This window comes from Argiope bruennichi, chromosome 1 (genome assembly GCF_947563725.1).
Source record: "Argiope bruennichi chromosome 1, qqArgBrue1.1, whole genome shotgun sequence".
NCBI classification, from domain to species: Eukaryota; Metazoa; Arthropoda; class Arachnida; order Araneae; family Araneidae; genus Argiope; species Argiope bruennichi.
This window is the reverse complement of record NC_079151.1, coordinates 142,148,895-142,175,921: the sequence shown is the minus strand read 5'-3', so window position 1 is coordinate 142,175,921 and position 27,027 is coordinate 142,148,895. Positions and strand designations below refer to the sequence as shown.

The 27,027-nt window shown below is 30.5% G+C and overlaps 1 protein-coding gene across 1 annotated transcript in view; it reads right to left on the bottom strand.

The window, feature by feature from the left end:
- Positions 1-25,539, bottom strand: part of LOC129965649 (lisH domain-containing protein ARMC9-like) — a 37,813-nt gene extending 12,274 nt beyond the window's left edge. Inside the window, exons 1-15 of the mRNA XM_056079736.1 lie at positions 25,314-25,539; positions 23,816-23,941; positions 21,220-21,387; positions 20,605-20,760; positions 19,814-19,918; positions 18,368-18,392; positions 16,297-16,388; positions 14,047-14,121; positions 12,425-12,543; positions 10,386-10,488; positions 6,976-7,074; positions 6,751-6,841; positions 6,515-6,641; positions 5,227-5,366; positions 1,504-1,580 (exon numbers count right to left, since the gene is read on the bottom strand). Coding sequence (XP_055935711.1) covers positions 1,504-1,580; positions 5,227-5,366; positions 6,515-6,641; positions 6,751-6,841; positions 6,976-7,074; positions 10,386-10,488; positions 12,425-12,543; positions 14,047-14,121; positions 16,297-16,388; positions 18,368-18,392; positions 19,814-19,918; positions 20,605-20,760; positions 21,220-21,387; positions 23,816-23,941; positions 25,314-25,367 — 1,557 coding nt within the window. The 5' untranslated portion in view covers positions 25,368-25,539. The remainder of the gene's footprint in view (positions 1-1,503; positions 1,581-5,226; positions 5,367-6,514; positions 6,642-6,750; positions 6,842-6,975; positions 7,075-10,385; positions 10,489-12,424; positions 12,544-14,046; positions 14,122-16,296; positions 16,389-18,367; positions 18,393-19,813; positions 19,919-20,604; positions 20,761-21,219; positions 21,388-23,815; positions 23,942-25,313) is intronic.
- Between the last annotated feature and the right edge of the window lie 1,488 nt (positions 25,540-27,027).

Sequence of the window (27,027 nt, the reverse complement as noted above, 5' to 3'; positions counted from 1 at the left end):
TAATTCACCTATCTAATTCTTCTCAGGCGTTTTCCATAGGATTCAAGTCTGGACTCTGGGCAGGCCAGGCCAGTCGGCTCACCCCATTGTCATCATACCAATTCATTGGTGGACCTCGGAACATGACAAGTGGTACTGTCATCCTGGAAATAACAATGATCTATCCCATAAAATTGCCATAGCCTAGAAAGCACATTGTTGACTAGAATAGTGGAATTGGAGTCGACGTTGAGTTTACCACGAATTGGAATCAAACGGCCCCAATCCATGCCACGAGAAACCTTCCCAGACCATAATTCCACCTCCGCCAAACTTTACTGTAGACAATGCATTCTGGCAAAAGACATTCTCCATGCATACACCAAACTGAGACTCTGCCATCCGACTGGTAGAGATTGGACCTTGATTCGTCACTCTAGAGAACCTGTTTCCACTCATATACGGTTCAATTTCGACGTGCCTTGTGCCACCTCAATCGAGCAGGACAGTTGGATTTTGTAATCAAAGATTTATGGGCAGCAGCACAACCATGGAAGTCAAGAAAATATACTTTCTTGTGGATGGTATTTATCGAAACAACAGTTCTGGATGCTTTCTGGAACTCTTGGAGTATGTAGGCCATCGGTTTTGTGCGATTTTTCGAATTTCTTTGGACAGTACTCACCGATCTCTCTCTCTCTTAGTTTAGTGGGTCTGCTGGGTCGAAGCACATTCTAACAGTCATCACTTACCTACCACTTTTTAATCACAAAATCAATTGTCGATTTTGAGATGTTTAACTTAATAGATATGTCCCTTAAGAATCAGCCATTTCTATGATATCCTTTCTCGAAAACAGGCAGCTCTGAATTTCGCGGCATCTTGCATGCGACTAATACCAATGCGGTTTCCCAACACGATATTTAAGTACAGAAGGCGTGATGTAGATCAGGGCAGCACATATCCACATTTTCATGGGTGTCCAAATACTTATTGGTAGATAGTGTAACCAAAAGATAGGTAGTTTCTTCACTAATTTAACTTTTTTGAAAAGACTTTTGAAAGATCAAAACTTTAAATCCCATTTAAGAATGGTACGATAATTCATGTAAAAGTAAGATTCATTTATCCAATAGTGAATGAAATCTGACCTCCGAGATGTATATATTTATTTTCACTTTTCCCCGAATCGCGAATATCTTCTGAAACAAATTTTTCTTGTTACTTCAGTTTATTTATCCAATCGATCTAAGTGCTTTTGTTTTCTCTACTAGTACATTAAAAAAATCATGTTTTTTTTTTTTTTGTCATCTTATTCATATTACTCAAGATAATGCAGATTGTAAAGCATTTTTTTTTTATATAATTTGTATTTAAATAGCTTTCAGAGATGTATATTTTTTAACATTAAATACACAGATCATATTTTTTGGTTGCAAATCGAAAAAAAATATGAATATCATACAGATATCTTTCATATATTACACATCATATACATTGGAAATATTTAAATCCTGATTTTACTTTCGTATCTTGGAGTTGCAAAAGTCTCCCTAGACCAGAGATGAGTTCTACCTTCAAAGGTTCGCACCGTTTTTTCCCTGGAAACAAGAAAATAATTCAACTGATTACTGATATTTATTGCAATGATACTTCTTGAAGCTAATGAGCTTCAAATATATGATGAAAGTTTTTGAAAATTTATAAGCTTAATCAATTGGATGAGTAATAATTTATGATTTGCAAAAAATATGTCTTTTCAATATCAGTTTCAAATCCATTGCGCATTTTACAATTAGAAAGAGACATGAGACCATTGCACAACTTAAGATGACGCATAGCTAGATGTAAGAATGCATGCACAATTCTATTTACCGTACGATAAGGCTGACACTGAAATATAGTTTCTCTAATAAATAATTCAATTTTTTTTCCTACCTAACTCTTTTCCTTACCTTGAATGTTGAAAACGATTTTTATTCCATGATTATGCTGATGACATCGTGTCAAGTCAGTTATCTTTTACTATAAGAGCAATGCATGAAAACAGACTCTAACAATTTAAAAGAATTTAAAGACAACCAATTATACAATACATTACAATTACAATTACACAACAACATCTCTGCATTTAGCCAATGCTTAAATTTATAGCTTAATGTAATTAATTCTCGATGTTGGTAGGTTTTTTCATGCTCAGAGTCTTGCAGCTAGCATCGTACTGCCATACTCTGGATTGGCGTTTGGTTGGCGCACTGGCATTATTAGAGAGTCTTACTGTTCGAGGGGGTTGGCGCTTGGTTGATGCATTGACATTATTAGAGAGTGTTACATTACTAGTATTAGAAGTCTAAAGTTACAACTCATAATTTTATAAACTACCCAAGTCAAAAAGTTCTTAGAATTCACATTCAGTTATCATGGAAAGAGGTGACAAACGGAATGCATGGAAGATTTTCAATTTCTGTGAGCGGTAGAAACATTTCTTTTCTCCCATCCATCCCTCCATTTCATCTCCCGTAGATTTCAAAATGTCCATTACAAAACAATGAAAGAGCTTTAATTTTTATATTTAATTGCGAAAAGCGACTTTTAAGGCTAATCCGATCGCTTTAATTGTCAGAGTAGACATCGGGCTACTGAAAGAAAAGCAGAAAGCGTGTTAAAAATGCAAAGCTATCTCTTGGATTACAGCAAGGACAAAATGATAATAACATTGGATTTTTTTTAATTACAAAAGTTTAAATCATTGTAAAATGACGCTGCTGTATTCATCAATAAACAAGGAAATATAAATAAGGAATATATAGTAGATTAAAAATTTTGGAAAACGCCGCTGGAAATGAATGCCTTTTGCCGCATAAGAATAATCATAGATAATCAGTCACTAATAATTAAAAAAAGCAACCCTTTCTAGGAATTATCAGTGGTCTTGAATGCTCAACAAATCACTCGTGTCAGTTAGATTATCTAATTTGAATTTATCTCATTCAAAAGCTAAATTTGAAATTAGGGTGAAAGATTCATTTAGTATTTTGTATATTAGTCACTATTATTAGTATTTAGTATATTAGTCACTATTATTAGTATTTAGTATATTAGTCACCATTATTATCACTATTATTAGTATTTAGTATATTTGTCACTATTTAGTATATTGGTCACCTTCAGACTTGGGATTCGAAAAATTATTTCAGCAGCCTTTATTGGATTAATTTATTTACAACAATCTTCTAAATTGTTTAGCATGGAATTTGTAATTTTAAACCTCTTTAAAGCTCTCAAGGATGGCACCCCAGCCACAGCTACCGTGTGAATGTTGGGATAAATGTAAGAATACGTGAAGATAATACTTTGAAAATAAATTGGATTTGACTTGTCTATGAATTTTTTTGAAAATTCATTATTCTATTCTAACTTTCTGATTCTATTGTAATATACTTAACTAACTTTTATTTTTAGTTCTATTTTTTTAATTTTAAAACGATAGTATGGCACGCTGCGTGTAAAAAATATAAGGCCAATAAAAAAAATTTGTCATCAGATAAATATCATATTTTAATATGGCATAGATTGCATTAAAGACAGCATTTAAATTGTAACATTCTTATGAAAGGGAAAAAAATGCATGCAAGAACTTTTCTTGAAAAATTAATTATTTTAAAAAAATATTTTTATTCATGTAAACACTATAAAGCTATTCCTATAGATTTAAAGTATTTACGGTAAAATTATTATTATTCACATAATTGTTATTATTATAGTAAAATTATTATAAATCACTAAAGACATTGAAATAAGACAAATTCTTTGACATTTTCTATTGAGATAAATGTTACTCTTATAAGAAAGACACAAACAAAAAAAATTGTTTGAATCTGAAAAAGAACAAATTTAAGCTTTGTCTTAACCAAAATGGTGAGTATCTGGTGTTAAGCAAAAGAAATGCAAAAATCTAAAAACGTTATCAAAACCTTTTATATGTTAAGGATAGATATGTTAGAAGAGTCAAAGAAAATGGATCTCTAACACTATTATTCGATCTTGGAATTTTGAGTGCAGAGAAAGTTCCATAAACCTCTTTAACTGTTACCGATAATATACAGCAATTAAAATCTGTGAGACAAGTGACGGCTTGGACTGGCCAATAAACGTAAGTTACTTCCTCTTATAAAAAAATTCTCCCAGGGGCACAAGAAATATAGAATAAGAAATTCCCTGAGTAATCAAGTTCTCGCTTCCGTGGAAGTACATATATGTTGCCGTAACTCAATCAACGAGTTCATCGCTAATGACTAACCGTATCTCCATCTGAAGGGTTGTCACATGTACTATTAGTATTACGAGCTGTTATGCCCCAGCCATTGAGTCCGAATTTATTATTCATGGCAGTTGGTCATGTAGATCCCCCAGGACATTTAAGAAGGGTTTGGAAATTTATTTGTAGTTCTCTGATACATACTAGATACTCTCTGTGGTTCTGACAACATACTAGAATACTTGTATAGTCTTAGTGAATGGAATGATAGTATGATTTAGGAGAAGATTTTTTCATCAATTTGGTGTGAATTAATTATTTAGATCTGATGAATTAGTGAATTCACTATAAATTAATGATGATACGGAACTGCTTTAGTTCTACTGAGATTTTTATTTTTGGAAAAATTAATTCAGAAGCAATATCACAGACTTTCGTTTCCTTGTTGAAACTTCTAGTAAGGGGAAAGTGAATCTACTAACAAAATTAATTATCTGTTAACGTAATTCATATGCTATAAAATCTGGTTTCAGGCTGTTAATGCTGAAGTATCTAGATTAATTATATTGAAATTTTATAGAGATTTGTGTGGTATACAAGTTTAAAATAAGGGGAGGAATTTCTTCAACTTCAGAATTGAGATTTCCAAGTGAATAGTACAAACCATCCTGAATTGAATTAAAAAAATCATTACTATCCGTAGAAATTCGGATATTTGAGATCATCGGCCATGATTGAAGATCTAAAAGAATATTAAATATTAGTTTGTTTGTTTTTTATTTTGATGACTTTTATAATTTTATAGAGTCGATAATAGTGTTTTTTATAACTTTCTTTACAATAATATCATACGAATATTATTTTAGAAATTTAGTCACGTATTTCATCTTCCTATTAGTATAAAAATGAAATTTCCCTCTTTTAATTTTATATTTTAACCATATTCTGAATACTTTTTCCCTTAAAGTTCCAAGTCGTTCTTCACTTACCCATGGGACAGAGACTGAGGTTGAAAAGTAAGGCTATGGCGGAATTTTTGGCATATTCGGACATCTCTGCTCCCGAGTGGAATGCTCCGGCTAGCCACTCGATTACACCGCCTTCGACCATATATGCTTGAGAGGTCCTCCTAGCAAAAGGATGAAAGCTCCTGAACACATTCATTGCAGAATAATATTTCATAGTGTGAATTTGTAAATTATACTCATTTACAGAGTTGTCATATAAACTATTCTTTATAGTCATGAGATTTCATTCGAGAAAATCATTCTTCAAGAAAACAGAAAAATGTAAAGGAAGAGGAAAAGATAACATTTATACTTCTTATTTAAAATAACAATAACATAATCATCTCTCTAAGTTATAAGATAAAAATATATTTATATGAAAATTTAGAAAGGTATTTATATTACCATTTAAAATGGTATGATCATATTAATTGAAGCCAATTATTAAAAGAGCAATTTATAAATTGCTTTAATTTTAGAAACTTATGTTTCCGACAAACCACTTCTGGGAAAGATCAATGAATTTTTTTCCCCCTCAAATTTTGTTTTCTGCAAGATCCAATTTCTATTGAACATATCTGGAACTCTCTAATGATGGCAAATTCATCTCTCTGTTCAAATACAAAGACTTCTTAAGAATTGAAAAATGCGTAACTGGAGAAGTGGACCGACTGCACGAGGGCCCCAGGTGACTTTATTTTTAACATTGCAATATGGATGGTGGACAATACATTGCTAATGAGCCTTACTGATGATCCAGAATGCACATTCAGATATATCCAATCGATATTTCTTTTAGAAACTTTCAAAAAGAAACTTTTTTTTCTTTTCTTGTTTAAACTTATTTGCAGCGCCAACCTACTGAAGTGATGAACGAGAAAACCTTTCAGTTCACACTGTTTTTTCATCCAAGCTAGACCACGGGATAGATGCTCTTCTATTAAGCAGGAGACGATACCCTCTTATAGAAGATTGTTGTTCGCATTTACCTCTTAAGCGAGGGTGTGATTTAATAGAGCAATTTTATACCTTTGATTTAGTTTGCATTACTCAAACAATAATTTGATATATCTTTGCTGAGTTTTGTGATAAACTGTTTAAAAAATGAATGCAGACCACTTCATTTATTGAACTAGAGACACTTTTATTTATTCAGTTAAATAAATAAGAATTTCTTTCTTAATAAGTGGGAAAGGAAGAAAATGGAAAGCTCTTAGCATCAAACAAACTTTTTAATGAATAATAAATATTTTTTTAAAAAATGTGTTACCTGATGCTTAATTTTTTCAAAGTTCCAAGTATCATATCTAAAACGATATCATCTTTTGGGTCGTTGGTGAGCAAATGCTCTACGAGCAACTCCAGCAGTTTGGGATTAGACGTCAAATACTGACGACCTGCAAAATATTTCCCATTAAACTCATCAATTTTAAGAAGGTTCTGATATAGAAATATTTACATGAACAAATATTTAAAATTTTAAATTTCATTAAAAATTACTCATACCTAAAACAAAAGACGCGAAGGCATTTAAAAATCGAGTGAAGCTTTCAAGAAGTAGATTGTTATTGGACCGGATGAACATAAAAATCTTTACCTGAATGGGGAAAATAATCAGTTTTAGTTTCAATTTAACTTCAATTTAATCAATAATCAATTTAGCAGCTTATAAGACAAATGGAGGGGAGAAGATCAAAGCTAATCAGATTTCGTTAACAAAAATAATGCTACCGTTTCTTCTGTCTGGATGTTGAAGTCCATGAAGTCGTTGTTCACGAACTCCAAAACTGCTTCTTCCCTTTTGTTCCAGCTGCTTACTTTGGTTAGTCTCTGAAAAGTAAAAGTTTTTATCTGAAATATAAGCGCAGTCGTTTGCGTAATTACTGCAGATGAAATGCAAGGTATTTCAAAATGAATATAGCGGTTACAAACGGCTATAACTATTTCATGGAAAATAATTTATCGATAAGATTAACATAAAATGTAGACGGAACTTCAAAATTTTGTATACATAAGTCATAGATGTTCTATGTCCCTTAGTCACACGGACAATATCTAGGCGGTAGTCCATTTCACACCATACATTCTGAAGCATGTCTGCAGTCATCGACGCAAGCGCATTACAAATGCATACACTTGTGGTGAATAGCATATAAGCCAGTTAACAGCTCTACTACCCGAACAATTGTTTTGGTATCAAGGTCCCAGGTTCTATCCCTCGCGCATCCCAATCCCCTAAATTGGTAACTTGCGAAGTTTCAACTCGCGCATGCGTAGGCTTCCGCTTCACTGCACCTACGCCTTACGTACAGAAATTTTGAAGTTTTGTCTACATTCTATGTTAATCTTATCGATAAATTCTTTTTCATTAAATAATTATAGCCGTTTGTAATCGCTATATTCATTTTGAATTACCCTGTATTATTAGTTCATAGAACTGCAAATAACAAATGAGAAGTTCTTTTTTTTTTCTTTTTTCTTTCTCTATTCTATTTTGGAGAAAATTATTTATGTTCATTATTTTGAACTGTAACTAACCTATTTGTAACTTAATATTTTACTTCTGATTCACATGAAAAAGTCATTTATCTCTTTAAAAAAATTTAATACTGAAGATTTACTAGCCTTCCACACATAAAAGGAATTATGATGAAATAAAACTTCTTGTACATTATCCGAGTTTTTTTTTCCTCTAATCAGATTTTATTTATAAATAAAATTAAATGATTAAGTAACTAAGAAAATAAATTAAATTCTGATTAATATGTGCATCATTCTAAAATCAAACGCATAAGCATTAGTAAAAATAGCATCATCATTCATATGAACCCTGACATGTCAATTTAAGTTGAGATACGAACCAGTGATCATGTATCCAAAATGCAGAGATTTAAATCTTGTTAATGATTAATTGATAATATAAATGTTTTCCCCTTTTAAGTTCTCTGTGTTTATGTAACTCAATATTGAGCGAATGTAGCAAATTTAATTATTTTAAAAGAGCCAACTGGAGTCATAAAATGAAATTTAAGAAGTATACACTTTTACAGCAACTGACTATTTTGCTTAATTGGTTAGATTCATTACAAAATTATTGAAATAGACTGATCCCTAAATTGATAAATGATATAAATAATAAATAAAAAAAAATAAAGAATTAAGTCACTGATATATTGTTACATTCTATATAATCATATATTTTTTTCTGTTTATAACTTTTCAGTAATTATCTGCTTTTTACTGTATTTAAGTTCCATTTTGTTGATTCCTTCGTCTTTTTCATAGGGAAATGAAAATTTTATTCATTGATTAATATCAGAATTTCATCTTCTTATGTACTTATTGTACTTATACAAAACAAACCATGAACATTGCCTATAGAACTATATTAATCAATTTTTATCTGATAAAAATGAACTTTTTTGTATCTTCCTTAAATCAATATCAAGAATAAAAAGAATTTTATTTATAATATAATTGAATTGCTGAAATATTTATGACATGCTCATTCTTTTCTCAGTTGTATTAAATCAACCATTTGAAACATTAAGTTGGCAACTAAGTGATAGCGGATTTTAAATGAGAAAGAAAATTCAAAACTTTTGCTTAAAAATATAACTTTATTCGGTTAGGAATTATCCGTCTTTGTCGATGACCTTTTGCCACCTTTCAGGCAGTGTCATAATTCCGTTTTTCATAAAACTTCCGATTTTTGCAAACAAAAAACCGAATTAAATGTGATTTTACATCATGAGCGTCATTAAAAATTTTACCATTTAAGGAGTTCTGCATGGAACAAAATAAATGGTGATCTGAAGACACATGAGTGGGGCTATATGGTAGATGTGACAGCACATCCCAACATAGATCCAATAATTTTTGGCGAGTGACCAAAGATGTGTGGGGCTTTGCATTATCATACTGAAAAACATCATTAAGTGAGTGACAACAACATCAACAACAAACAACATCATCAATTTGGTGAGTAGTTGAATGTAACGTTTGAATTAATCGTTTGGTTTCTTGGTAAAAGTTCAAAGCTCAAAATTCATTTATAATCCCACCAAACTGACAGCATAATCTTTTTTTTTTAATTGAATCTTAGCTTTTAGTGTTTTCTGGGCTGATTCATCTTCGATCCATGATCTTTTTCTGATTTAAGTTGTTAAGTTGTTATAAACTATCCATTTTTCGTCACCAGTAATGAGTTGTTTCAGAAATATATAAAATTCGTTGCGTTTCAGAAGCGATATCGCAGATGCTATAGCGTTGTATCAAACGAATTTTCTTAAGCTTATGAGGGATGCATAAATCGATTCTCTTGAAGCAGTCAAGTTGTTTTAATATTTTTAATGCATGTGTGCAATACATCGAGCTTTTCTGCAATCTCACGTGTTGTGCTATGACGATATGAATCGATAATAGGCTTGATATGGTCTCATAAACTCCAACTGGGACGCCAGATCACTGTTCATTTTTCAGTGAAAAATCACCAGAATGAAATTTGTCAAACCAGTTTTGACACTGCCTTTCTTTCAAGTCTTCATTCCCATATGCAGTCCATAACTTCTTGTGCGCTTGCGATATGTTCTTGCCTTTTCGGAAATAATACAATAAAATATGTCTGAAATGCTCGTTTTGTTCTTTTATCTTTAAATTGAGATAAAAGCGAAACTAAATAACCAATCGATACCATTTGTTTATTAAATTAAAAAAGAAAGTCCAAACAATAAGAAAACAACATAAATTAGAGGCTTTGAATAAGTTGACAAAACAAATGAATGTGCTAAAACTCTCTATTGACAAAATCCGCAGTGACTTAGTTGCCAATCCAATAGTATCACAATGTATCAAAAATAACAAAAAGAAAAATCTATCTACATTTAGAAAATGAACAGATTTTGAATATTAACGGAAAGGGATTAAATAGATGTAAAAATAATGCACAGCTAGGAGTAATTCAGATCTTATAAGGATCAAATATTATCACAAAAATTACAAAATATATTTGTTTTCTTTATTTGATGTAATCAAGTGTTATACCACTATTGTAACAATAAACGAGTGATTTCGGTAATTTTGTAATTATGTATAATGATAAATGCATCTAATTCATCAAAAATTTCTAAATTTTGAATTACCCAACGAAGAGCTTGGAAAAGAAGAGCTCTTGTTTTTTCATCTGAAGATTTTATGGCGTGTTTCAGCTTGTCGAAATCCAGCTTTTCGGATGATTGAAGTTTTCTAGGAAAAAAGTGAAAGAGTAGTGACTGAATCTTGGTTTTAACAAATGATATATTTCAATTGAAATCAATTCGAAAAAAGTGTGCTTATATTAAATATTGGAGATTATTAAAATTAATGATAGACAATGATTATTACCCGCATATTAATATACACTCAAAAGTTTGCTGCTTCAGTTTAAAAGGACTTTTATCGATATTACATTAAGTAATTTCAAAATATTAGTTTTTATGGGATCAAATCACTGATTTGCGCTGGTTTTTGATTTATTGAGAACAAAACTAACATAAAGTTCAGTAAAATAAAGAAAAAAGATTGATCTTTAGATTTTGATAACTTTCGTTTACCCTCATTTTTGTAATTTTGTCCCTTTGTTATGTATTAGCGAACACGATAAATCAAAAACTGACACATGAAGCGATACATTTGGTATGTTGCCCTTTATCAAAAGCGCTGATCTGTGTCCAATTTTGAATCAATAATCAATAAAAAGACAGCTCTGAAGAAATGAAGGATCAATATTTTTTTCGATATATTATGAAATGACACTAAAAAGAATCAAATGCATAAAATTTTTTAACAAACTTATACCATTTAAAATGAATAAAAATACATACATTTTCAATTATTGAATTCATTTATCTCTGTGCTATCATTCATTTCCAAGAAATATCTCAAATGCATTTTTAGTTAAGATTCACTTTTATATCCAACTGATATAATTTGATTCCTAAATTTATCTTCTTACTTTGCTGAAATATAAACTGAAATGATTTACAAATCCCTTTAAAAAATAAATAGTCAAATTGCTTGCTATCCTGTTGCTAACAATGTTTCCATACTGAATTTTTTCAATATTTTTTGTATATATAGCCTTAATAAAGTTATAAAACTTAATTTGAAAGTTTTTAAAAATCTGTTTCAACCAAGTGCATTCATTTAGTGTAAATTTACTTTTCGAATACAACTCCAATGATATATTTTTAAATAAGAAAGTTTATTGATGGAGAAGACAGTGGATGTTGTCTCCTCAAAATTTTCTCGCACGCTTTCTAATAAATGTGAATTTCTGTTTTAGGCGTGTTTTTTCGATTGAAAACAAATTTGAAAAAACTATAATTGTTGTTATAAAAACACATATCATATTTGATATATTTAAGTCATTGCGTTTTTTGAGTTAATCACGTTTATATACTTCTGAGAGTACATCCCGACAGACGCTCAATCTCCTGTTGAATATGGTTCAAAATTTGATAGGAGTGTGCATTATAGATAAATATGTGTACCGAATTTTATCCATTTCATTCTTTTCGTTTTGTAGCTATTGTGTTAACTTATATTCGAACAGAGGGACTGACAGACTTTCACTGAAGAGATTTTGTTCAAAATTTGATATAAATCTACAAATTTAGTGTAAATACCATATACCAAATACTGTCCGCTTAGGTCAGTGCGTTTTTGAACAATCTTTATCACAGGCAGACAAACGAACATTTTTCAAAAACGTATTTTTCGAACTCAAGAATATCTAAAACATGGAGATTCGTCAAAATCTCGAGTTTGAATTTTTCGACGATTACTACTATACTTTTTCTATATTTCGTGTATGAAAAAGTAAAAAATCAACATAATTTGCATTTGTTGATTGGACTTTAGTTTTATTTTAATACAGTTTAGTTAACCTCTCTATGTTCAATTACAAGAGGGCTTTATTGAACTATTTTGGATTTCTATTAAATCATATCCGATCGGACAATTATCAGGGAAAAATTTACGATTACGATTAAATTATTAGACAGATGAGCATTGGACGGTAACCGACTTCTTAATCCAAATAAGTGCCGCTAAAATCTATGCCATAGTCCGAGATTCATTTATACAAATATTTTTTTTGTAAATGTTTTTATTAGATGTGTTAGAATAGTGATATGTTTACTTGGCAGTATTGTGATGCGACACTTGAGCATTGTTTCCGAAATTCGGGGATTCGCTCCGGAGTTTCTCCAGGTCAGGAAGATGTGTGGTGCAGGCAGACAACACACAGTCCATATCCACCTGTCAAAAAAGAGAATCAGAAAACTGAATTGTTCTCTGTAGTCTAGACTAGCGATCACAAAAGCGATTCACGGAAGTAAAAATGAGGCTCAGAACCCGTCAACTGAGATTGTTTGTCGGAGCACTGTTTGTAGAAGCACAGTCTGATATCAAAAATCACTTCATTAAAATGCAAATCTTTTTCCGATTTCTATAAGGTAACGAATATTTTTTTTGTGGCCTCGCTGTGAGTTACAGTGAACTGTTACGAGTTTTGGCATGAGCATCTGTGAATTTTTTGCAAATGGTTAACCCTATTACTTCGAGAAATGTAGAAATTGCCTCTCAGAAATTTCTATACATCTTGTCAAGTGAGAGTGTTACAAAATTGTATATAAATAATTACTCGCTTCGTTTCAAACAAATTATTCATAAAAATTCAATTTAATGGCGATTTTATATGTAAGGGGAAGAAAATCTTCAGAAACGGAAGTTGACATTTCCGATTTAAAAAGCGGCTCCATTAAAAGAAACGAAGAGAGTGTTTGTGAAATACATCCGTAGTTGAAGAAACATTTCTCTGGATGAAATGGTAAGATTTTGATAGCCATAAATAATAACCTTGTTCCATCCTGATAAGAATATAATACACTTGAATAATTGAATATCTGCAGATAGCATTACAGGAACGTCGAATCAATACAAAATGAACCACATAACTAATATTTCATACGTCAAACATTTTTTTAGATAAGAAATTCAAGTTTCTTTCTTGGTATGTCGATTAAAATTCGTCTGAGTACGAATGGTTTCGTGCATTTGCGGCTTTATATTCTTTTACCTCCTGAAGATTTTCAGACTATATTTTCATAGCTCACATGAGTATGAATTCATCTCGCAGAGCTTAATATTTTCATTATTCCATAAAAATAGGCAGTATAGTATATTTAAGGTATACTTTTTTTTTGTTTTTTTAACCAATATTATTGTACCATGATTTGTTTTTCCTCATAAAATGATATCTGAAATGAAGAGATAATCTTAGAAATTAAGAGAAAAAAGCATTCGATTCTTAATAAAACTATTGTATACATTAAGACAACCACTGATCCTAATGGAAAGCCATGTACTACAATCAATATCAGGTAACCAGCCAACGGCTGCAAATAGACATGCGTATGATAAATGGGAAAAAAAGACAGTGGCCAGCTACTAGCCTATACGCATTCCCGCTTTCCCAAATATCAAATTATCGTTATGGTCCACATAGCTTTCTACTGCAGCCAACGATTGTTCCTGTGTAAATGTAATTTAATGGCTTAATGGTTTGAAAATGTTACCAGCCATAAACCGAAGAAAACTGATCTGATGCAATCTATATTGTTCGTAAGGAAAAGTTGAAATTTTTGGAACCAGCAGGTTGAAATTATTTTGTTTAAAGTTTTTACGAAACAGATAAACGATATTTAAATAACTCTTTCTTGACATTAAATTGAGTGAAAATCTATTGAAAACTATGCTTACAAAATTCCCTTTTACTGCATTCTCAAGCGCTGTTACCAGTAAAGAGGACACAGCAACTAGTTGTCGACATTCTTCCTGGAAAAAAAAATTGAAAAATATATTGTGTATTACATAGAATATTTATCTATGATTTCTATCCTAATTAACCCTCGCTGAAAGGAATTTTCAGCAAGTTTATAGATAACAGAGTAAAACATTATTAATTTGTCCTAATTCATAATTAGGTTTTAAATTTTGTAAATAATTTTATTCTTGCTGCTTGGCAGATGCATCATTAAAATCCTCAATTTAGACTTTATTTGCTGAAAAGTTCAGACATAAAATAGAAGATAGTTGTTCCTGGATGAAGACTCCTGGTTTCAGTAATGCATGTTTCAATCATTTTCATAAAAACAAAACAAAACCATTTGCCAAAAATTTATAATTATTTTAGAAATTCGCTATAAATATTGAGTTAAAATCAATAATTTGTTGGAATAATTTCACTGTCATCCCATTTACTCTTCGTATCTACTGTGGACTGTTCATACGCTTGCCACCAGCTTGCATGGCACTGCGCATCTCATTACGCAGACACTCTTTGAATGTGTCTGAGTGACTTCTATTTTTATGTTCTTGTTATGTCCGTGTTCACTAATAAAAAGAACATAAACTTACCTGCAATATTTCTTATCAACGGACACTGCGCATAATGTTTCTCAAATAATAACTAACATAATCGACATTTACATTATTTTGGAAATTATAAATGAGCCATTCGTTGAAAATAGTGTATGTTCTCTAGACGTTTTCCTGTTATCAATGGATTATCGACCTGGGGGGGGGGGGGTATGAATGTACAGGGTGCCATGAAGACAGAATGTTCGTGCGTTTGTCACTTTTTAAATAAAAATCTGATAAAAAGACATAATAATACCATGTCCAGGATGGGATTTATATTTTCAAAACTGTTGATGACAACAATAAGGGTTGAAAGGAATCTAATATGCCCTTGGTGCTACTTTCCCCAGTTATGCCACTATATATTGTTACCCTATAATTTTAAGCATGTATTTGTAATGTTGTTCATTTATAGGATGTTTCGTTTGGTTATTTTTTTAGGATTTTTTTGGTATTTATTTTCTTTGAATGTTGTTATCATAGATAACTAAAAAGTAATGCTCATATATTTTTTAATTATCGGTTATTTTACTTGGGAGGAATCATCCGGTTAGATGCTTTAATAAAAATATCTTCAAATAAAAAAAAATGATTTTTAAATGAACAAAATTATTCAATTTGTTCTACTTCCTAAATCTTTTTCTTTCTAATGTTCTTAAAATATTTGTTTTTTACTTCTGTTAAATATTAATCAATTGAATAATATTAACATACATAAGTTTAATCCCGATAAAGAACTGTCAGTGATGTAATCCTTCAATGAAATCATGGGATTAATTTCATTCCTGGACAAATTTGTTCATTTCGAAAGTGTACTCTATTTATAAGCAGGTAAAATCAACAAACAATTATTTTTAATTAAATACGCTTTAATATACATTCTCTTTTAATTTTTACGTTTATAAAAAGCTTAATAATGAATACATCACCTGTAAGCTACAGACGAGAACAATTAGCTTCCTAACATAAGATTTGTGTTTGAATTCCTTATTCTATTCAAACAAGTAATTCAAAACAAATTTTACTGACGACTTTGGAGGTTCTAAAACTTTTCCTGCTATTAAATCTTATTCGTAAATGGAATGGATTTGATTCAAAGATTTTGCTCAAAAAAAAAAGTCTAGCAAAATCTTTTGCTGATCTACAAGCAAAATCATGAATAAGCACTAATTCTTTGATGGTTTAAAGTTTGTAGATAGCATAACTAGAAATAAGTATTTTTGGCTAATTTAAATTATTTCACTCAAGTTTTCTATATGAATTATCATTAAATACTGCATGATTTTCTCTAGGTTTTTGTCCAGATATAATGGTGCTAGAAAATGTTCTTCTCGGAAAATATATGGGAAAATTCTTTTTCGAAAAGGGATGAGGAATTTAAAATGTTTAAAAATTTTTGCTCTAAAGATCATTAAACACCAGAGACCGAAAGTAATTAATAAAATTAATATACATTCTTTGGAAATATTTTGTTCTAAAACATTTATTTACACCTTTAAACTTTGTTTAAATAACTCAAAGAAAAATTTCAAAATAATTCGATCACTTGAGAAAAATAAGCGACTTAAAAATGAATCTAGAAATAATCACCTGTAGTTTTTCACACTTTTTTGCATGAAGTACAGAGCGCTTCTCTGATTCTTCAATGTGCCTTTCCAAGTACTGCAATTCTTTTCGAGCATCTGAAAAACGAAGACATTCGTTTAGTAACAATATTAAATGGTTGCAAACTTCAGGTGACCATCCATATCACTACTGAATAAAGCGATATATATTCGTTCGCATTCAATGACTAAAATCCTTAAGTGATGTATCAAACACACATTTATGTTGTTCCGTATTCCAAATAATTAGACTTTTTGCCTTTAATTATTTATTACGTCAACCACATTTTATCAAATACTGGACTCGGATTCAACATATAAAAACGGCAAACACATATATGTAATAATTCCAGAGCCATTTAAATTATTATTACCAGCTATTTACCCGAATCCATATTCAGTCAGCCATGTTTTTATCCAGACTTATTGAATTCCCCTTCCGATAGGGAAGACGCGCGCTAGATTTTTTCTTTTTAGGGATTATTGTGGTCCAAATCGTCAAAAGGGGGAATCGAGTGGATGGCAAGTAGAAAGTTACAAGCAATTATATGATATGCGAATGACGTAATACGTGTTGCTATGAATATCAGGAATGCAGAGAGAGCCCCACAAAATTAAATAAATTTTTATTTTAATTGGAGAGAGCTTCATTACATTTGATTATTACTGCAATATTTTTAATGCGATAAGATCATAGGACAAAAACGGGTGTCCACTCTAATCGTATACCAATAGCTGATTTCTCAACCGTTAGAGAGAGTTGGAATGTTTCCAATTGGGAATGTTTTGAAAACAGCAATAAATTATGTATTTTATGTTGCTTGAATCAATAAATATACTTCTAATAAGATTACGATAAGTTTTTTTACAAGCTCCCATCCATATTTAGCAAAATTTTCTATCTTCACTAATAATTTTAAGGAAAACGTTTACCATATCTAAAAGCGAAATTGACCGAGTTATGATATGTTGAGTTTCATCATTTTAGATCAATTTAGACTATTTCAATGGCCGTTTTGAGAAAGACCTGCTAATAAATAAATAAAGCTGCCTAACTTTGATAGATCTAAAATAATAAAATTCAAAACTTTATAACTCTGTCTTTTTTTTTTTTTTTTGCTTAAAATCGTAGCGTCAAAAATATTTTATTAAATATTACTATTAGGACTGGGGGGTGTATAAAAATATTCACTTTGTAATTTTTTCAGCAATACATTAATTGACTCGATCAACATAAACTAAAATTCTTTATGTCATTTGGGGTACTTTTTGAATAAGAAATATATGCCTATTTTCTATTAGTATAGAAAATAGATATATATTTCTATATGGGTATATATAAGTTGGATTAGGTATAGGTTGGTATTGGTATTATCCACGATTAAATGGAACCTCCTATATATCTTGTGTAATGATATAGCCTATAGCTTTTTCCGTATTGCTTTCTAGTATACTTGTATATTTTAAAGACATTCCTTTTTAAAAAACAAATTATTTAGGGAGACGTTTAATAATATTTTCTGTTTTATAACATTTAATAGTTTGTGAAAAAGCCCAAAGAATCGAATAACTGTATGTTGCACCATTTCTTTATTGGGAAATTATATTTTAATAGTTAATTGATCATTATATAGTTTAATAACCATTAAAAGATAATTAAATGTGAGGTAATAATAAAATAATATTAAATATTAAGTAATGAATTCAAATTCTAATTATTAATTTAATCGTCAAATAAAATTAAATAAATGAAGAAACACGTCCTCGAATACTTGGCTAAAATACTTGTAATAAATCGCTATATTCACGCTATATTTACAACAAAGTAAACCAGGTTACAACTGAATTAACTGGAATTATTCACGAAGTAGTTACTGGTAATTTTAAAAGATGAATATTTCCTCATAATTAAGAGGAAAAAAGTGTTTGCTTGCTTTCTTGAAATAATTGATTTATAATTACTCAGAATATATTAACGCGATGATGTAGTTCTTTAAATCATAACTATACAAAAAAATCAAATATTATCAAATTATGACAAAATTTTGAATACTTACCTTGAAGGTCTAAATCTCTGTTGTGCTGCAATTAATTTATTAAAGAAAATAATAAGGCTGAAACTTATCAGCATTTTGAAAACATTGTTCAGATTAATTCAAAACAAAAAAAGAAAGAAAGAAAACTAAGCACATTTCTTTTGCTGTATGTGATCACATTATCATTTCAAATGAAATAATTAAAATTATTTAGAACAAATGAAAACATTTTCTATATAAAGGCTCACTTAATTAAATTTTAAAAAAATTAATTTTTCTCAACAAAACGCTCATAATTAGCAAATAAAAAAATGAATTTACTTTTTTTTTACAAGAGAAAGTGGTTATTCTTCTTAACTTGTATTTGAATGTTTTGATGCATGTTTAATTAATAATTTTTAATTTTTGAAATGAATATTTTTGTTGCGTATTATACAAAAGAAACGTGCTTAAGAATGTAATTCACAAAGAAATGAGTCAAACAACATTTTAAACGAAATATTTTATGACAGTTTTAACACAAGTCATAATCAACAAGTCATAACATCAAGCTATTTTAAATAACATCAACTAAAATTTTTTGTGTTCGCGCAACGAACACCTTTCAGGGAAACGATATTCGCTACGAAGGAGTGTGTCGAATGACCACCTGTTAGCGCTGATATAAGAGAAATGAACAAAAGAAAAAGAGATATTAAAGGAATGCTCCTCGCAACATCAAACATAAGATAAGAAAATGAGATAGAAAAAAAAATGAAAAATGTGAGCCTTCATACATCTAGGAACTGTTCCTGGACGTAGACTTTGAAAATTGCATCGTTTTTTGTGCTATATAGTTGATTTTCATTTTCTGAATTTTTGAAAAGGATTTTCTGATAATTTTGTTGAAAAAAAAACTCATATTATTAGGGAGACACGAAAAGAGTAGAGTGTCGAAAACTATGTTCGTCATTGATATTAAACAAGAGATATGTATTCTTATTGATATTAAAAAAGAGAATTGTATTCTTACTCATTACAAATTAAAAAATTACCAAAAGAATTTATAAATTTGCTTATTGTGGGTATCTACAGAATGAATTAATTTGTCTAAAGAAGGAATCAATAATCATTGATATTAAACAAGATAATTGTATTTTTATTCATTACAAATTAATGAATTGCCGAAAGAATTTATAAATTTGCTTATTATGGGTATCTGCAGAATGAATTAATTTTTCTAAAGAATGAATCAATTAACATTTCCAAACGATGGATATGCAAGATAATAAGCATAGTCCTGGAATGGATTATGTTCATAAACTGCAGACGAGCTGCAATGTGAAAGCAAAAATAAAATTCTATCATTCTAATTTCGTTTGTTATTTATAGATGACAGTACTTTTATCTTACACTAAATAATACTATTTCACGATATATAGAATTCATAAGATATTCAGTGTGATACATGCAGTTATAAAAGGATACGTATAATTCGATTAGTCTGGGTTCCTGTTCTTCGTCGTCTTTTCCTTTCAAGCCTTCGAATAAAAAAGTTTCCAGCTTGTTTCTTAAATTTGTGACCCAAGCGTCCTAAGTGAAAGTTATTGTTAGTTAAATAGCTTACAGCAAATTAGAAAGCTGCTCTGAATAGATTCATGTGCAAAAATTAAAGAAAATGTTCATAATAAAATAAACGCATTTATTTTTTATAAATACAAAAGGATTCCAACAAGGTTTAAGAGAAACATACTAATACATATCAGTTGTACATAAGAGCATATAAATGGAAATTTAAATTAGCGGTACATCCAGGCAAAAAAAAAAAAAAAAAAATTCCATAGGATAATTAAATTTATCAGTGAAAAACAGAGATCTTTTCTTTCCTCCCTAGCTCTCAACATCAAGTATCATACTCACAAAGACTAAGAGGAGAAGAAAATGCACCACAGTTTCTTCACATACGTTTGCATTGATAAATATCAATCAAACAGAGTTTTTCTTTGTTACCATCATTAAAATTATTTTCCATTTGATTTTTTTAACTGAATCCTCATCCACTATGTCATGGTAACAAGTGAACACAGAATTCATGCGTGTTTTTTCATACATTTTATCTTTCTGCATATCATTATTCCAAATAATTTTTCTACCTAAGTAGAGATGAATTGTTTCAGTAAGTCTGACTTATTAAAATTTGTCGGAACTCTTTCAAATCTCCTGCAGATATAATTGATTTCGAGTTTCGAAATAGATACATGCGTGATAATCAAAAGTACCTGAAACAGCTCGGCAAATGTGGGATGGGTGTTTGGCCGGGGAACATAAGGCAGTGCATAATAAGGCAAAAGTTCAGCACATTCGCTCAAGACAGATCCTTTACTTTCTAGATAGTAGTGAAAATGCAACATGGCTTCGTCCACTTCTTCTTTACTCTGAAATAAAAGAAGAATATTATACAAATTACAAAACTAATTGAATTGCAGTAGATAAAAATGAAAAAAAAAAATCCTTTTATCCGGAAAAAAAATTAAGGCTGGCATATGATTATATTTTCTTATAATAAATAACGTAACCACAACCACAAATTGGCTACTCCGACCCTCCGGAAGGCCCACGGAAACACTTGTATGATCTAAGGGCCATCACCGGCCACAGTACAACCCTGCCCTAAAGAAGAACGACCCGTCATCGATGAGAGGAGCCAGAGTCCCACCTTTTTATGTACCACAAGGGTGGAGAGAACCAACCACCATGCCGGAAGCTTCTCATCTTCAATTATGAGGTGCCCCCCCTCGTGTGACTACTAAACGTAAACGTGGGATTAGTAAGTAACGTAAGTGAGATAATATTCAGAGTAAATGAAAACTTATTATTCAAATCATTTGACTTACCCAGTGATCAATTTTTCTCATGGGCAGCACAGCAAAGTGGATTTGCAGATTGAACTCTAATTTTTGGCAAAACTGATCGTTCTCTCTCCTTTCGGGGTTTATGTGAGTCTCCCATTCAGCAAAAAATTCGGTTCTTTTCCCATCATCGAAATGCTGGAGAAATTCACTCTGAAAAGAAAGATGCGAAACTGAATAATTAGTGAATAAATAACAACTCCAAAACGACGAAGGTATGTGATCTGAATCAATTCTAAAATGCATGCCTCCACTAATAGTAAAAGTCTATGTGTGTGTGACCGAGAGTTATCGAATTTGGCTTAAATGTACTTTGGAAAAGGAAAATGTGCAAATCTGAGTGACTTTTTTCGATATTTTAACTGAAATATTAATGAATTATAATGAAATATTTAATGCTTTTTTGTAAATAACTTTCAAAAATATTGTACGTAACTTGTTCTAACTTGGCGCGGACTGATTGACTCAGTGGTAGAATGCTATGAACTGAAAGCGACAGTTCGTAAGTTTGTATCAGACTGCAGGCAAGTTACCTAAAAATAGATTTACTTTCTGTTTTATTTCTCGCTTGTTCTAGAATGTTCTTATAATGTCTGTATCTTTCTAAATCTGGAGGATCCTAGTCATTTCGTATCGTGGATAAAAACAGATGTAAGGTTCAATTCCTTGAATAAAGTCTCGAGATTAGCGAGTGTTATCTTTGACTTTAGTTAACACACGGTTCATTTACGCTTACTTCATCTACGCGACAATATTAAGAAGCAAAAATAATTTGCAAGTAGACAGCTCACAATGTCGTAGATGACGCAAATATTTATATTTTTTATGCAAATGTAATATCTTGGGGTTGAATTCCATTAAGAAAGCCCACGTATACAGTAAACAGGAAAAGTATAAGGTTGCTAAATAAATGTGGCTTTATGTCTATCACAATTTGGCGTTTAAAATTACTTTATTTAAAAAAAATCTTTCTTAGAAAACTTCGCATAAGAGATTTAAGGACATCCAATCATCTGGAGGAATTAATTAATTGGTCTCGAAAGTCGGTTAGTTTTGACATATAGCTGTTACAGAAAGCATCGCACAAAAGTCTGCATTGTTTCAGAATTAATTTTTGTCTTATAAGCGGCTTGTTACGCATCAGTGAGATTCATTTCTATATTAATTGTAGAGGATAACAGCTCGCTAATCTAATTCAGAGTACAAATTTATTTATTAATCTACGAAATCTTAGAAGAAATATTAATTAATTTATTTAATGTGTATATACTTTTAAAAGAGTATATACAAAAAGAGAGACCCGTGTCATTCGTTCATACTGTCATGTGAATTAAGTAATAAACTCGTTTCAAGTGCGAATCATTGCTGCATTGATGCACTGTCTATCAAGCAGTACCATAAATGCTTAACACAGTTTGATGCATTCTTTCTTTACACGTATCAAGGGGGAAAAAATGTATTAATCTTTTTGGTTAAAGGATATATTTTATTTTAGATCTTTTTAAAATATTAATAAATAATATCACTTATGTGAAGCTTAAGACAGATTTTTTCTGCCCAATAAATATTACTTTAAATACATTTTGTCCAGCATAAGAAAAGGCATAATTTGAAGTTGAGAACCTGTAATCCATTAAACGGAATGGATTCCCGATTGATTAGTTTCATCCATTTATGTTTAATGAGTAAGTACATAATGCTATTACACTGGAACTTCAGTTATCTGAAATTCATTAATACGGATCATCTATTATCCGAAACTATTCTGGGAGGGGGATCAGAAATGGGAAAATGATATTGGGATCAAGGTGACTGACCTAGACGCGTCTTTTCCGAGCCGAAAAGCGTTACATTTAGTAATATGTGAGTACACACATATTGTATTGGTTCATATGCAGTCTTAATAAATACAAGGTGGTCTAAAACTCTACCGACAAACTTCTAGTGCTGCATGTACAGTAAGATAAATAATCTTGCTATATGAAGAATGAATAGCAGAGAGTGGCATTTAGTTACTATAAAGACTAGCTGCTCATACAGCGTATTACTTGCCATTACATCAGAGTATGGCTTAATATCAACATCGTTTTCTATTTTAAAATTGTACTCCATTATTGTTGTGTTTTGCATCTATTTGTTGTTATATTGTATTTTGCTGTTTTGTTTTAAGTCTATTGTATCTTGTCTTTAATTGTGGATGAAGAGACATCTGTAGCCATCTTTGCTTTTCCTATCATGCTCTATTTCAAAAATTAGGCATGTATGATTACCCTAGAAATTTATTGGTGAATTTTTGAGTCACCCTGATGCATGAATGTAAAGTATCTTCATAGATCGTTTAATTTGCAGCTTCCTTTTTTATGTAAATTCTACTTATTTTTATTTGTTACAATTTTCTAACGCTTTTGTTTGCGTTTCATGAATAGAAATGAATCTTCTTCTAAATCTCGATCTTATTTATTTAATTTTTGAGTTTTATTCAATTATGCGAATTCCCACCTATCCGAATCGATCTGATTTCTGTTTCTTTCGGATAATATTTGATTGTTTTTGTATTTTGTTTTCAATTTCTAGAAATCACCTTAATTTTTTGTATCCTTTGATCTCTTCGGCTCTTTCCGGCTAAATCTTGAACTGGTTTGCCCAGTTTTTGGCATTCCTCTTCAAAAGTCGCCAAAGTTTTATCCAGCTTAGAATATTCCAGAAACTACAAAAAAATTTCATTTTCGCATACATATTTTCGATATTTGAAAAAGTGACAAAAAAAATCAAAAATGATTTTTTCTTAAGTTTAAGAAATATAACAAAACAAATTAGTAACAAGATGTCCAAAATGTCCATGTACAGTTTAAAACTTTATGAGCTTATGTAATAGAAACAGTTTATAAAAAGAAATGATACGAATGCTAAATCTATTTTTTGTGGAAATTTCTTATAAAAAATCGTTTAAAGAATTTTTTTTATTTTTCAGAATTTTATGATTATTCTTGACTTTTGCTTTTAAAAGCAGGGAAAATAAAAACCATGGACCAATATTTATTCTCAGGAACTAAAATTAAACTTCTAAAGGGAAAAAAAAAAGATAATCATGGTTTATCCTACTATTTGAAAATTCCCTGCTTTCTTATGCTTTCAAAAATACATTTATTTTAAATTAGACATAAACTTTGTGGACATCTTGTGGCCTGAAAATAAAAATTTGATAAAAGAAAAGATAACATGTACAAAAAAATCATCATTGTTATTTCATAATACATATTTTAATTTATGGTGAGAAATCTAACAATAAAAACCAAACACTATTGTTATCTCTACAGTTAATAATTAGGTATTTAAAGTTGATTATATCATCATTAAAATTATTGAATAATATTAATAACATAATAATTTAACTGAATTTAATGGATTCAATATTCATTTTAATAATTAATTAACCAATTAATAAATTGAAAAAAATTTCAAAATTTATAAAAGTTTTGAAAAATTAAATAACTTAAATTAAGTTGCTTAGTTTTTTTGTTTTTTTTCAAAAATAAAATCACATATTTTAAAAGTGTAGTTTCTAAAATGCAAAACATTTCCTTAATTTTATAAATATAAGAAGAACATTGTTATACTGAATACATCAGTAAAGAAATATTATAAAAATATTTCTAATTGCATTTGTGGATATTATGATAAAAGTTCTCTTAAAATTATGAAAGATTAGACTAAAAAAAAATTTAATTCTTAAAACAATAAAAAAAAAGAAAAAAAAATTCTTATTTGCTAAAAATGACTGAAGGAATAATTTAATTCAGTTTGAAAAAGAAAAGAAAAAAAAACTTTTACGATCAACTGAAATAAAATTCACAACACTTTTTCAAAACTTAAGAAGTTTAATATTTTATTCATTTCTATATTTTTAATAAATAAATAAATGTTACTTTTTTATTTAATATTAAAACTTCAATAATATTCTCGTGTTGTTTTCAAAATAAATGATCTAATTATTTCAAAAAATAAATAACTCTACGTAAAAAGTGAAAATGTACACAAAAGCAAAATATTTAAAAGAAGACAGAATGAGTGTATACAACCTCCTTGACAATAGCATTTAACTCGCCTTCAACGGATGATATCGAACCTGACATTCTTTTGAATGTATTAAATGAAATCAAATCTACAATCTACATAGAATTTCCGCATTTAGATTTTCACATTTAATATCCAATACCATTGAACTTGAGTGCATTAATCCACGCAAGATTGTACATTGACAAGATATATTACCGAGGTTAGCATGTTATGTGCGCTGTTTCGGCGTACAAGTTACACTTTGCTTCTAATGTTTACCTTCCCTCTTTATCTTGTAGCCATGGTTACCGACTTATCGGGGTCAGAAAACTCTTTAGCAAATCAGTAGAATTAAATCTCGCCTTGCGAATGAATGAAAGCTTATGTGTCTTAGCTCCAGTGGCGTAGATATAGGGGAGGGGAGCAAAATGGGTAGAGCTGAAGTGGTGGAGCGGAAATGAAACATGGAGCAAAATAATTTCTTGTAATATTTGAAATTATGAGCGAATTGAACGCATTACTACTTAATTTTCGCGTTATCCATTAAATAGTGCCTGAAATATTCATAAGTCATTGTAGATAAAGATACTGAATCCTGCCACTTGACTTCGAGGACAAAATGTCAGTGCCTTTATTTCTCTTAAAAAACCTCCAATCATAAAAGAAAAAAGAAAAAATCAGAATCCTAGACATCATTTACAGTTATTTGGCCACTGCCTAGATTTCTTTTGTTTTCATTGAGCCGTAGAAATTGTAAACAATATCTTGGCTTTGAATTTTTGACCTCAAGTGGCATATTGGAAATCATTAACAACACATCAGGTACGGGAGTCTGGTGAATTTTAACACTATGAGGTTCGCACGTCTAATCGAAATTCCTTTGTTTGGTGCCAGTAGGGCTGGTTCAGATAGTTTTAGACATCATAAAATTAGATAGCTCGCGTGGAACATCAAAATAGTGTCGCCGGTTGGTATAATGTTAATTTATTTCTCTCTAGAGTAGGAGAATAAAATAGGGTAGCAAATCTCTGCTGTCGAGCATAGGGGACATTTCCCTAATGAAGTATTTCAGTATTGTTCGTGAGCACATACCCTGTGCTGCTGTTTGCAAAAAAATAAAAGATTCTAAGTAAAAAAAGTCACGAAAGTTTTCTTGACTATTCATCCATTTATCCATATCGAGCCACTCCTTATTTTTATACAATTTCCGATAAGCAATTCCACGTCAGGGTTACGAATATTTCTTAAAGGCAGTAAAAGTTATTTTCTACATAAACTATTAATTTCACAAGAAACTCGATGGGTTTCCGCGTGATAGTTAAAATAAATTTGCTTTGCTCTTCCTCGCGAGCTACTGATCGCTCATACTCCACGTGAATGTCTACTTTTCTAGACTGTGAAGCAAACAAAAAATCTTTACTGCATACTTTTCAAGACAACGGGAATGCGCTTCCATCTGGGGTTAGGAAGGGGAACTAATCGAGGCATCTATAAAGAGAAAAAGGAGGTATATTTCTGTAGTTGCAATCTTAGGGGCTGCCTAAGCAGTGGCATAACAAGAAACCAATAAGGGGGATATAGATGCCCCTGGCGTCACGGTTGTGGGCGCCTTGACCTATTTTTGCTTTTGTATTAAGTTTTAAAAGCCGAAAGTTATTGAATGAGACTGAGAGAGGAAAATAAATTCTAAGTGCCAAGGGTCATTTACCCTTCGTTACTATGACGAGGAAGACAAAA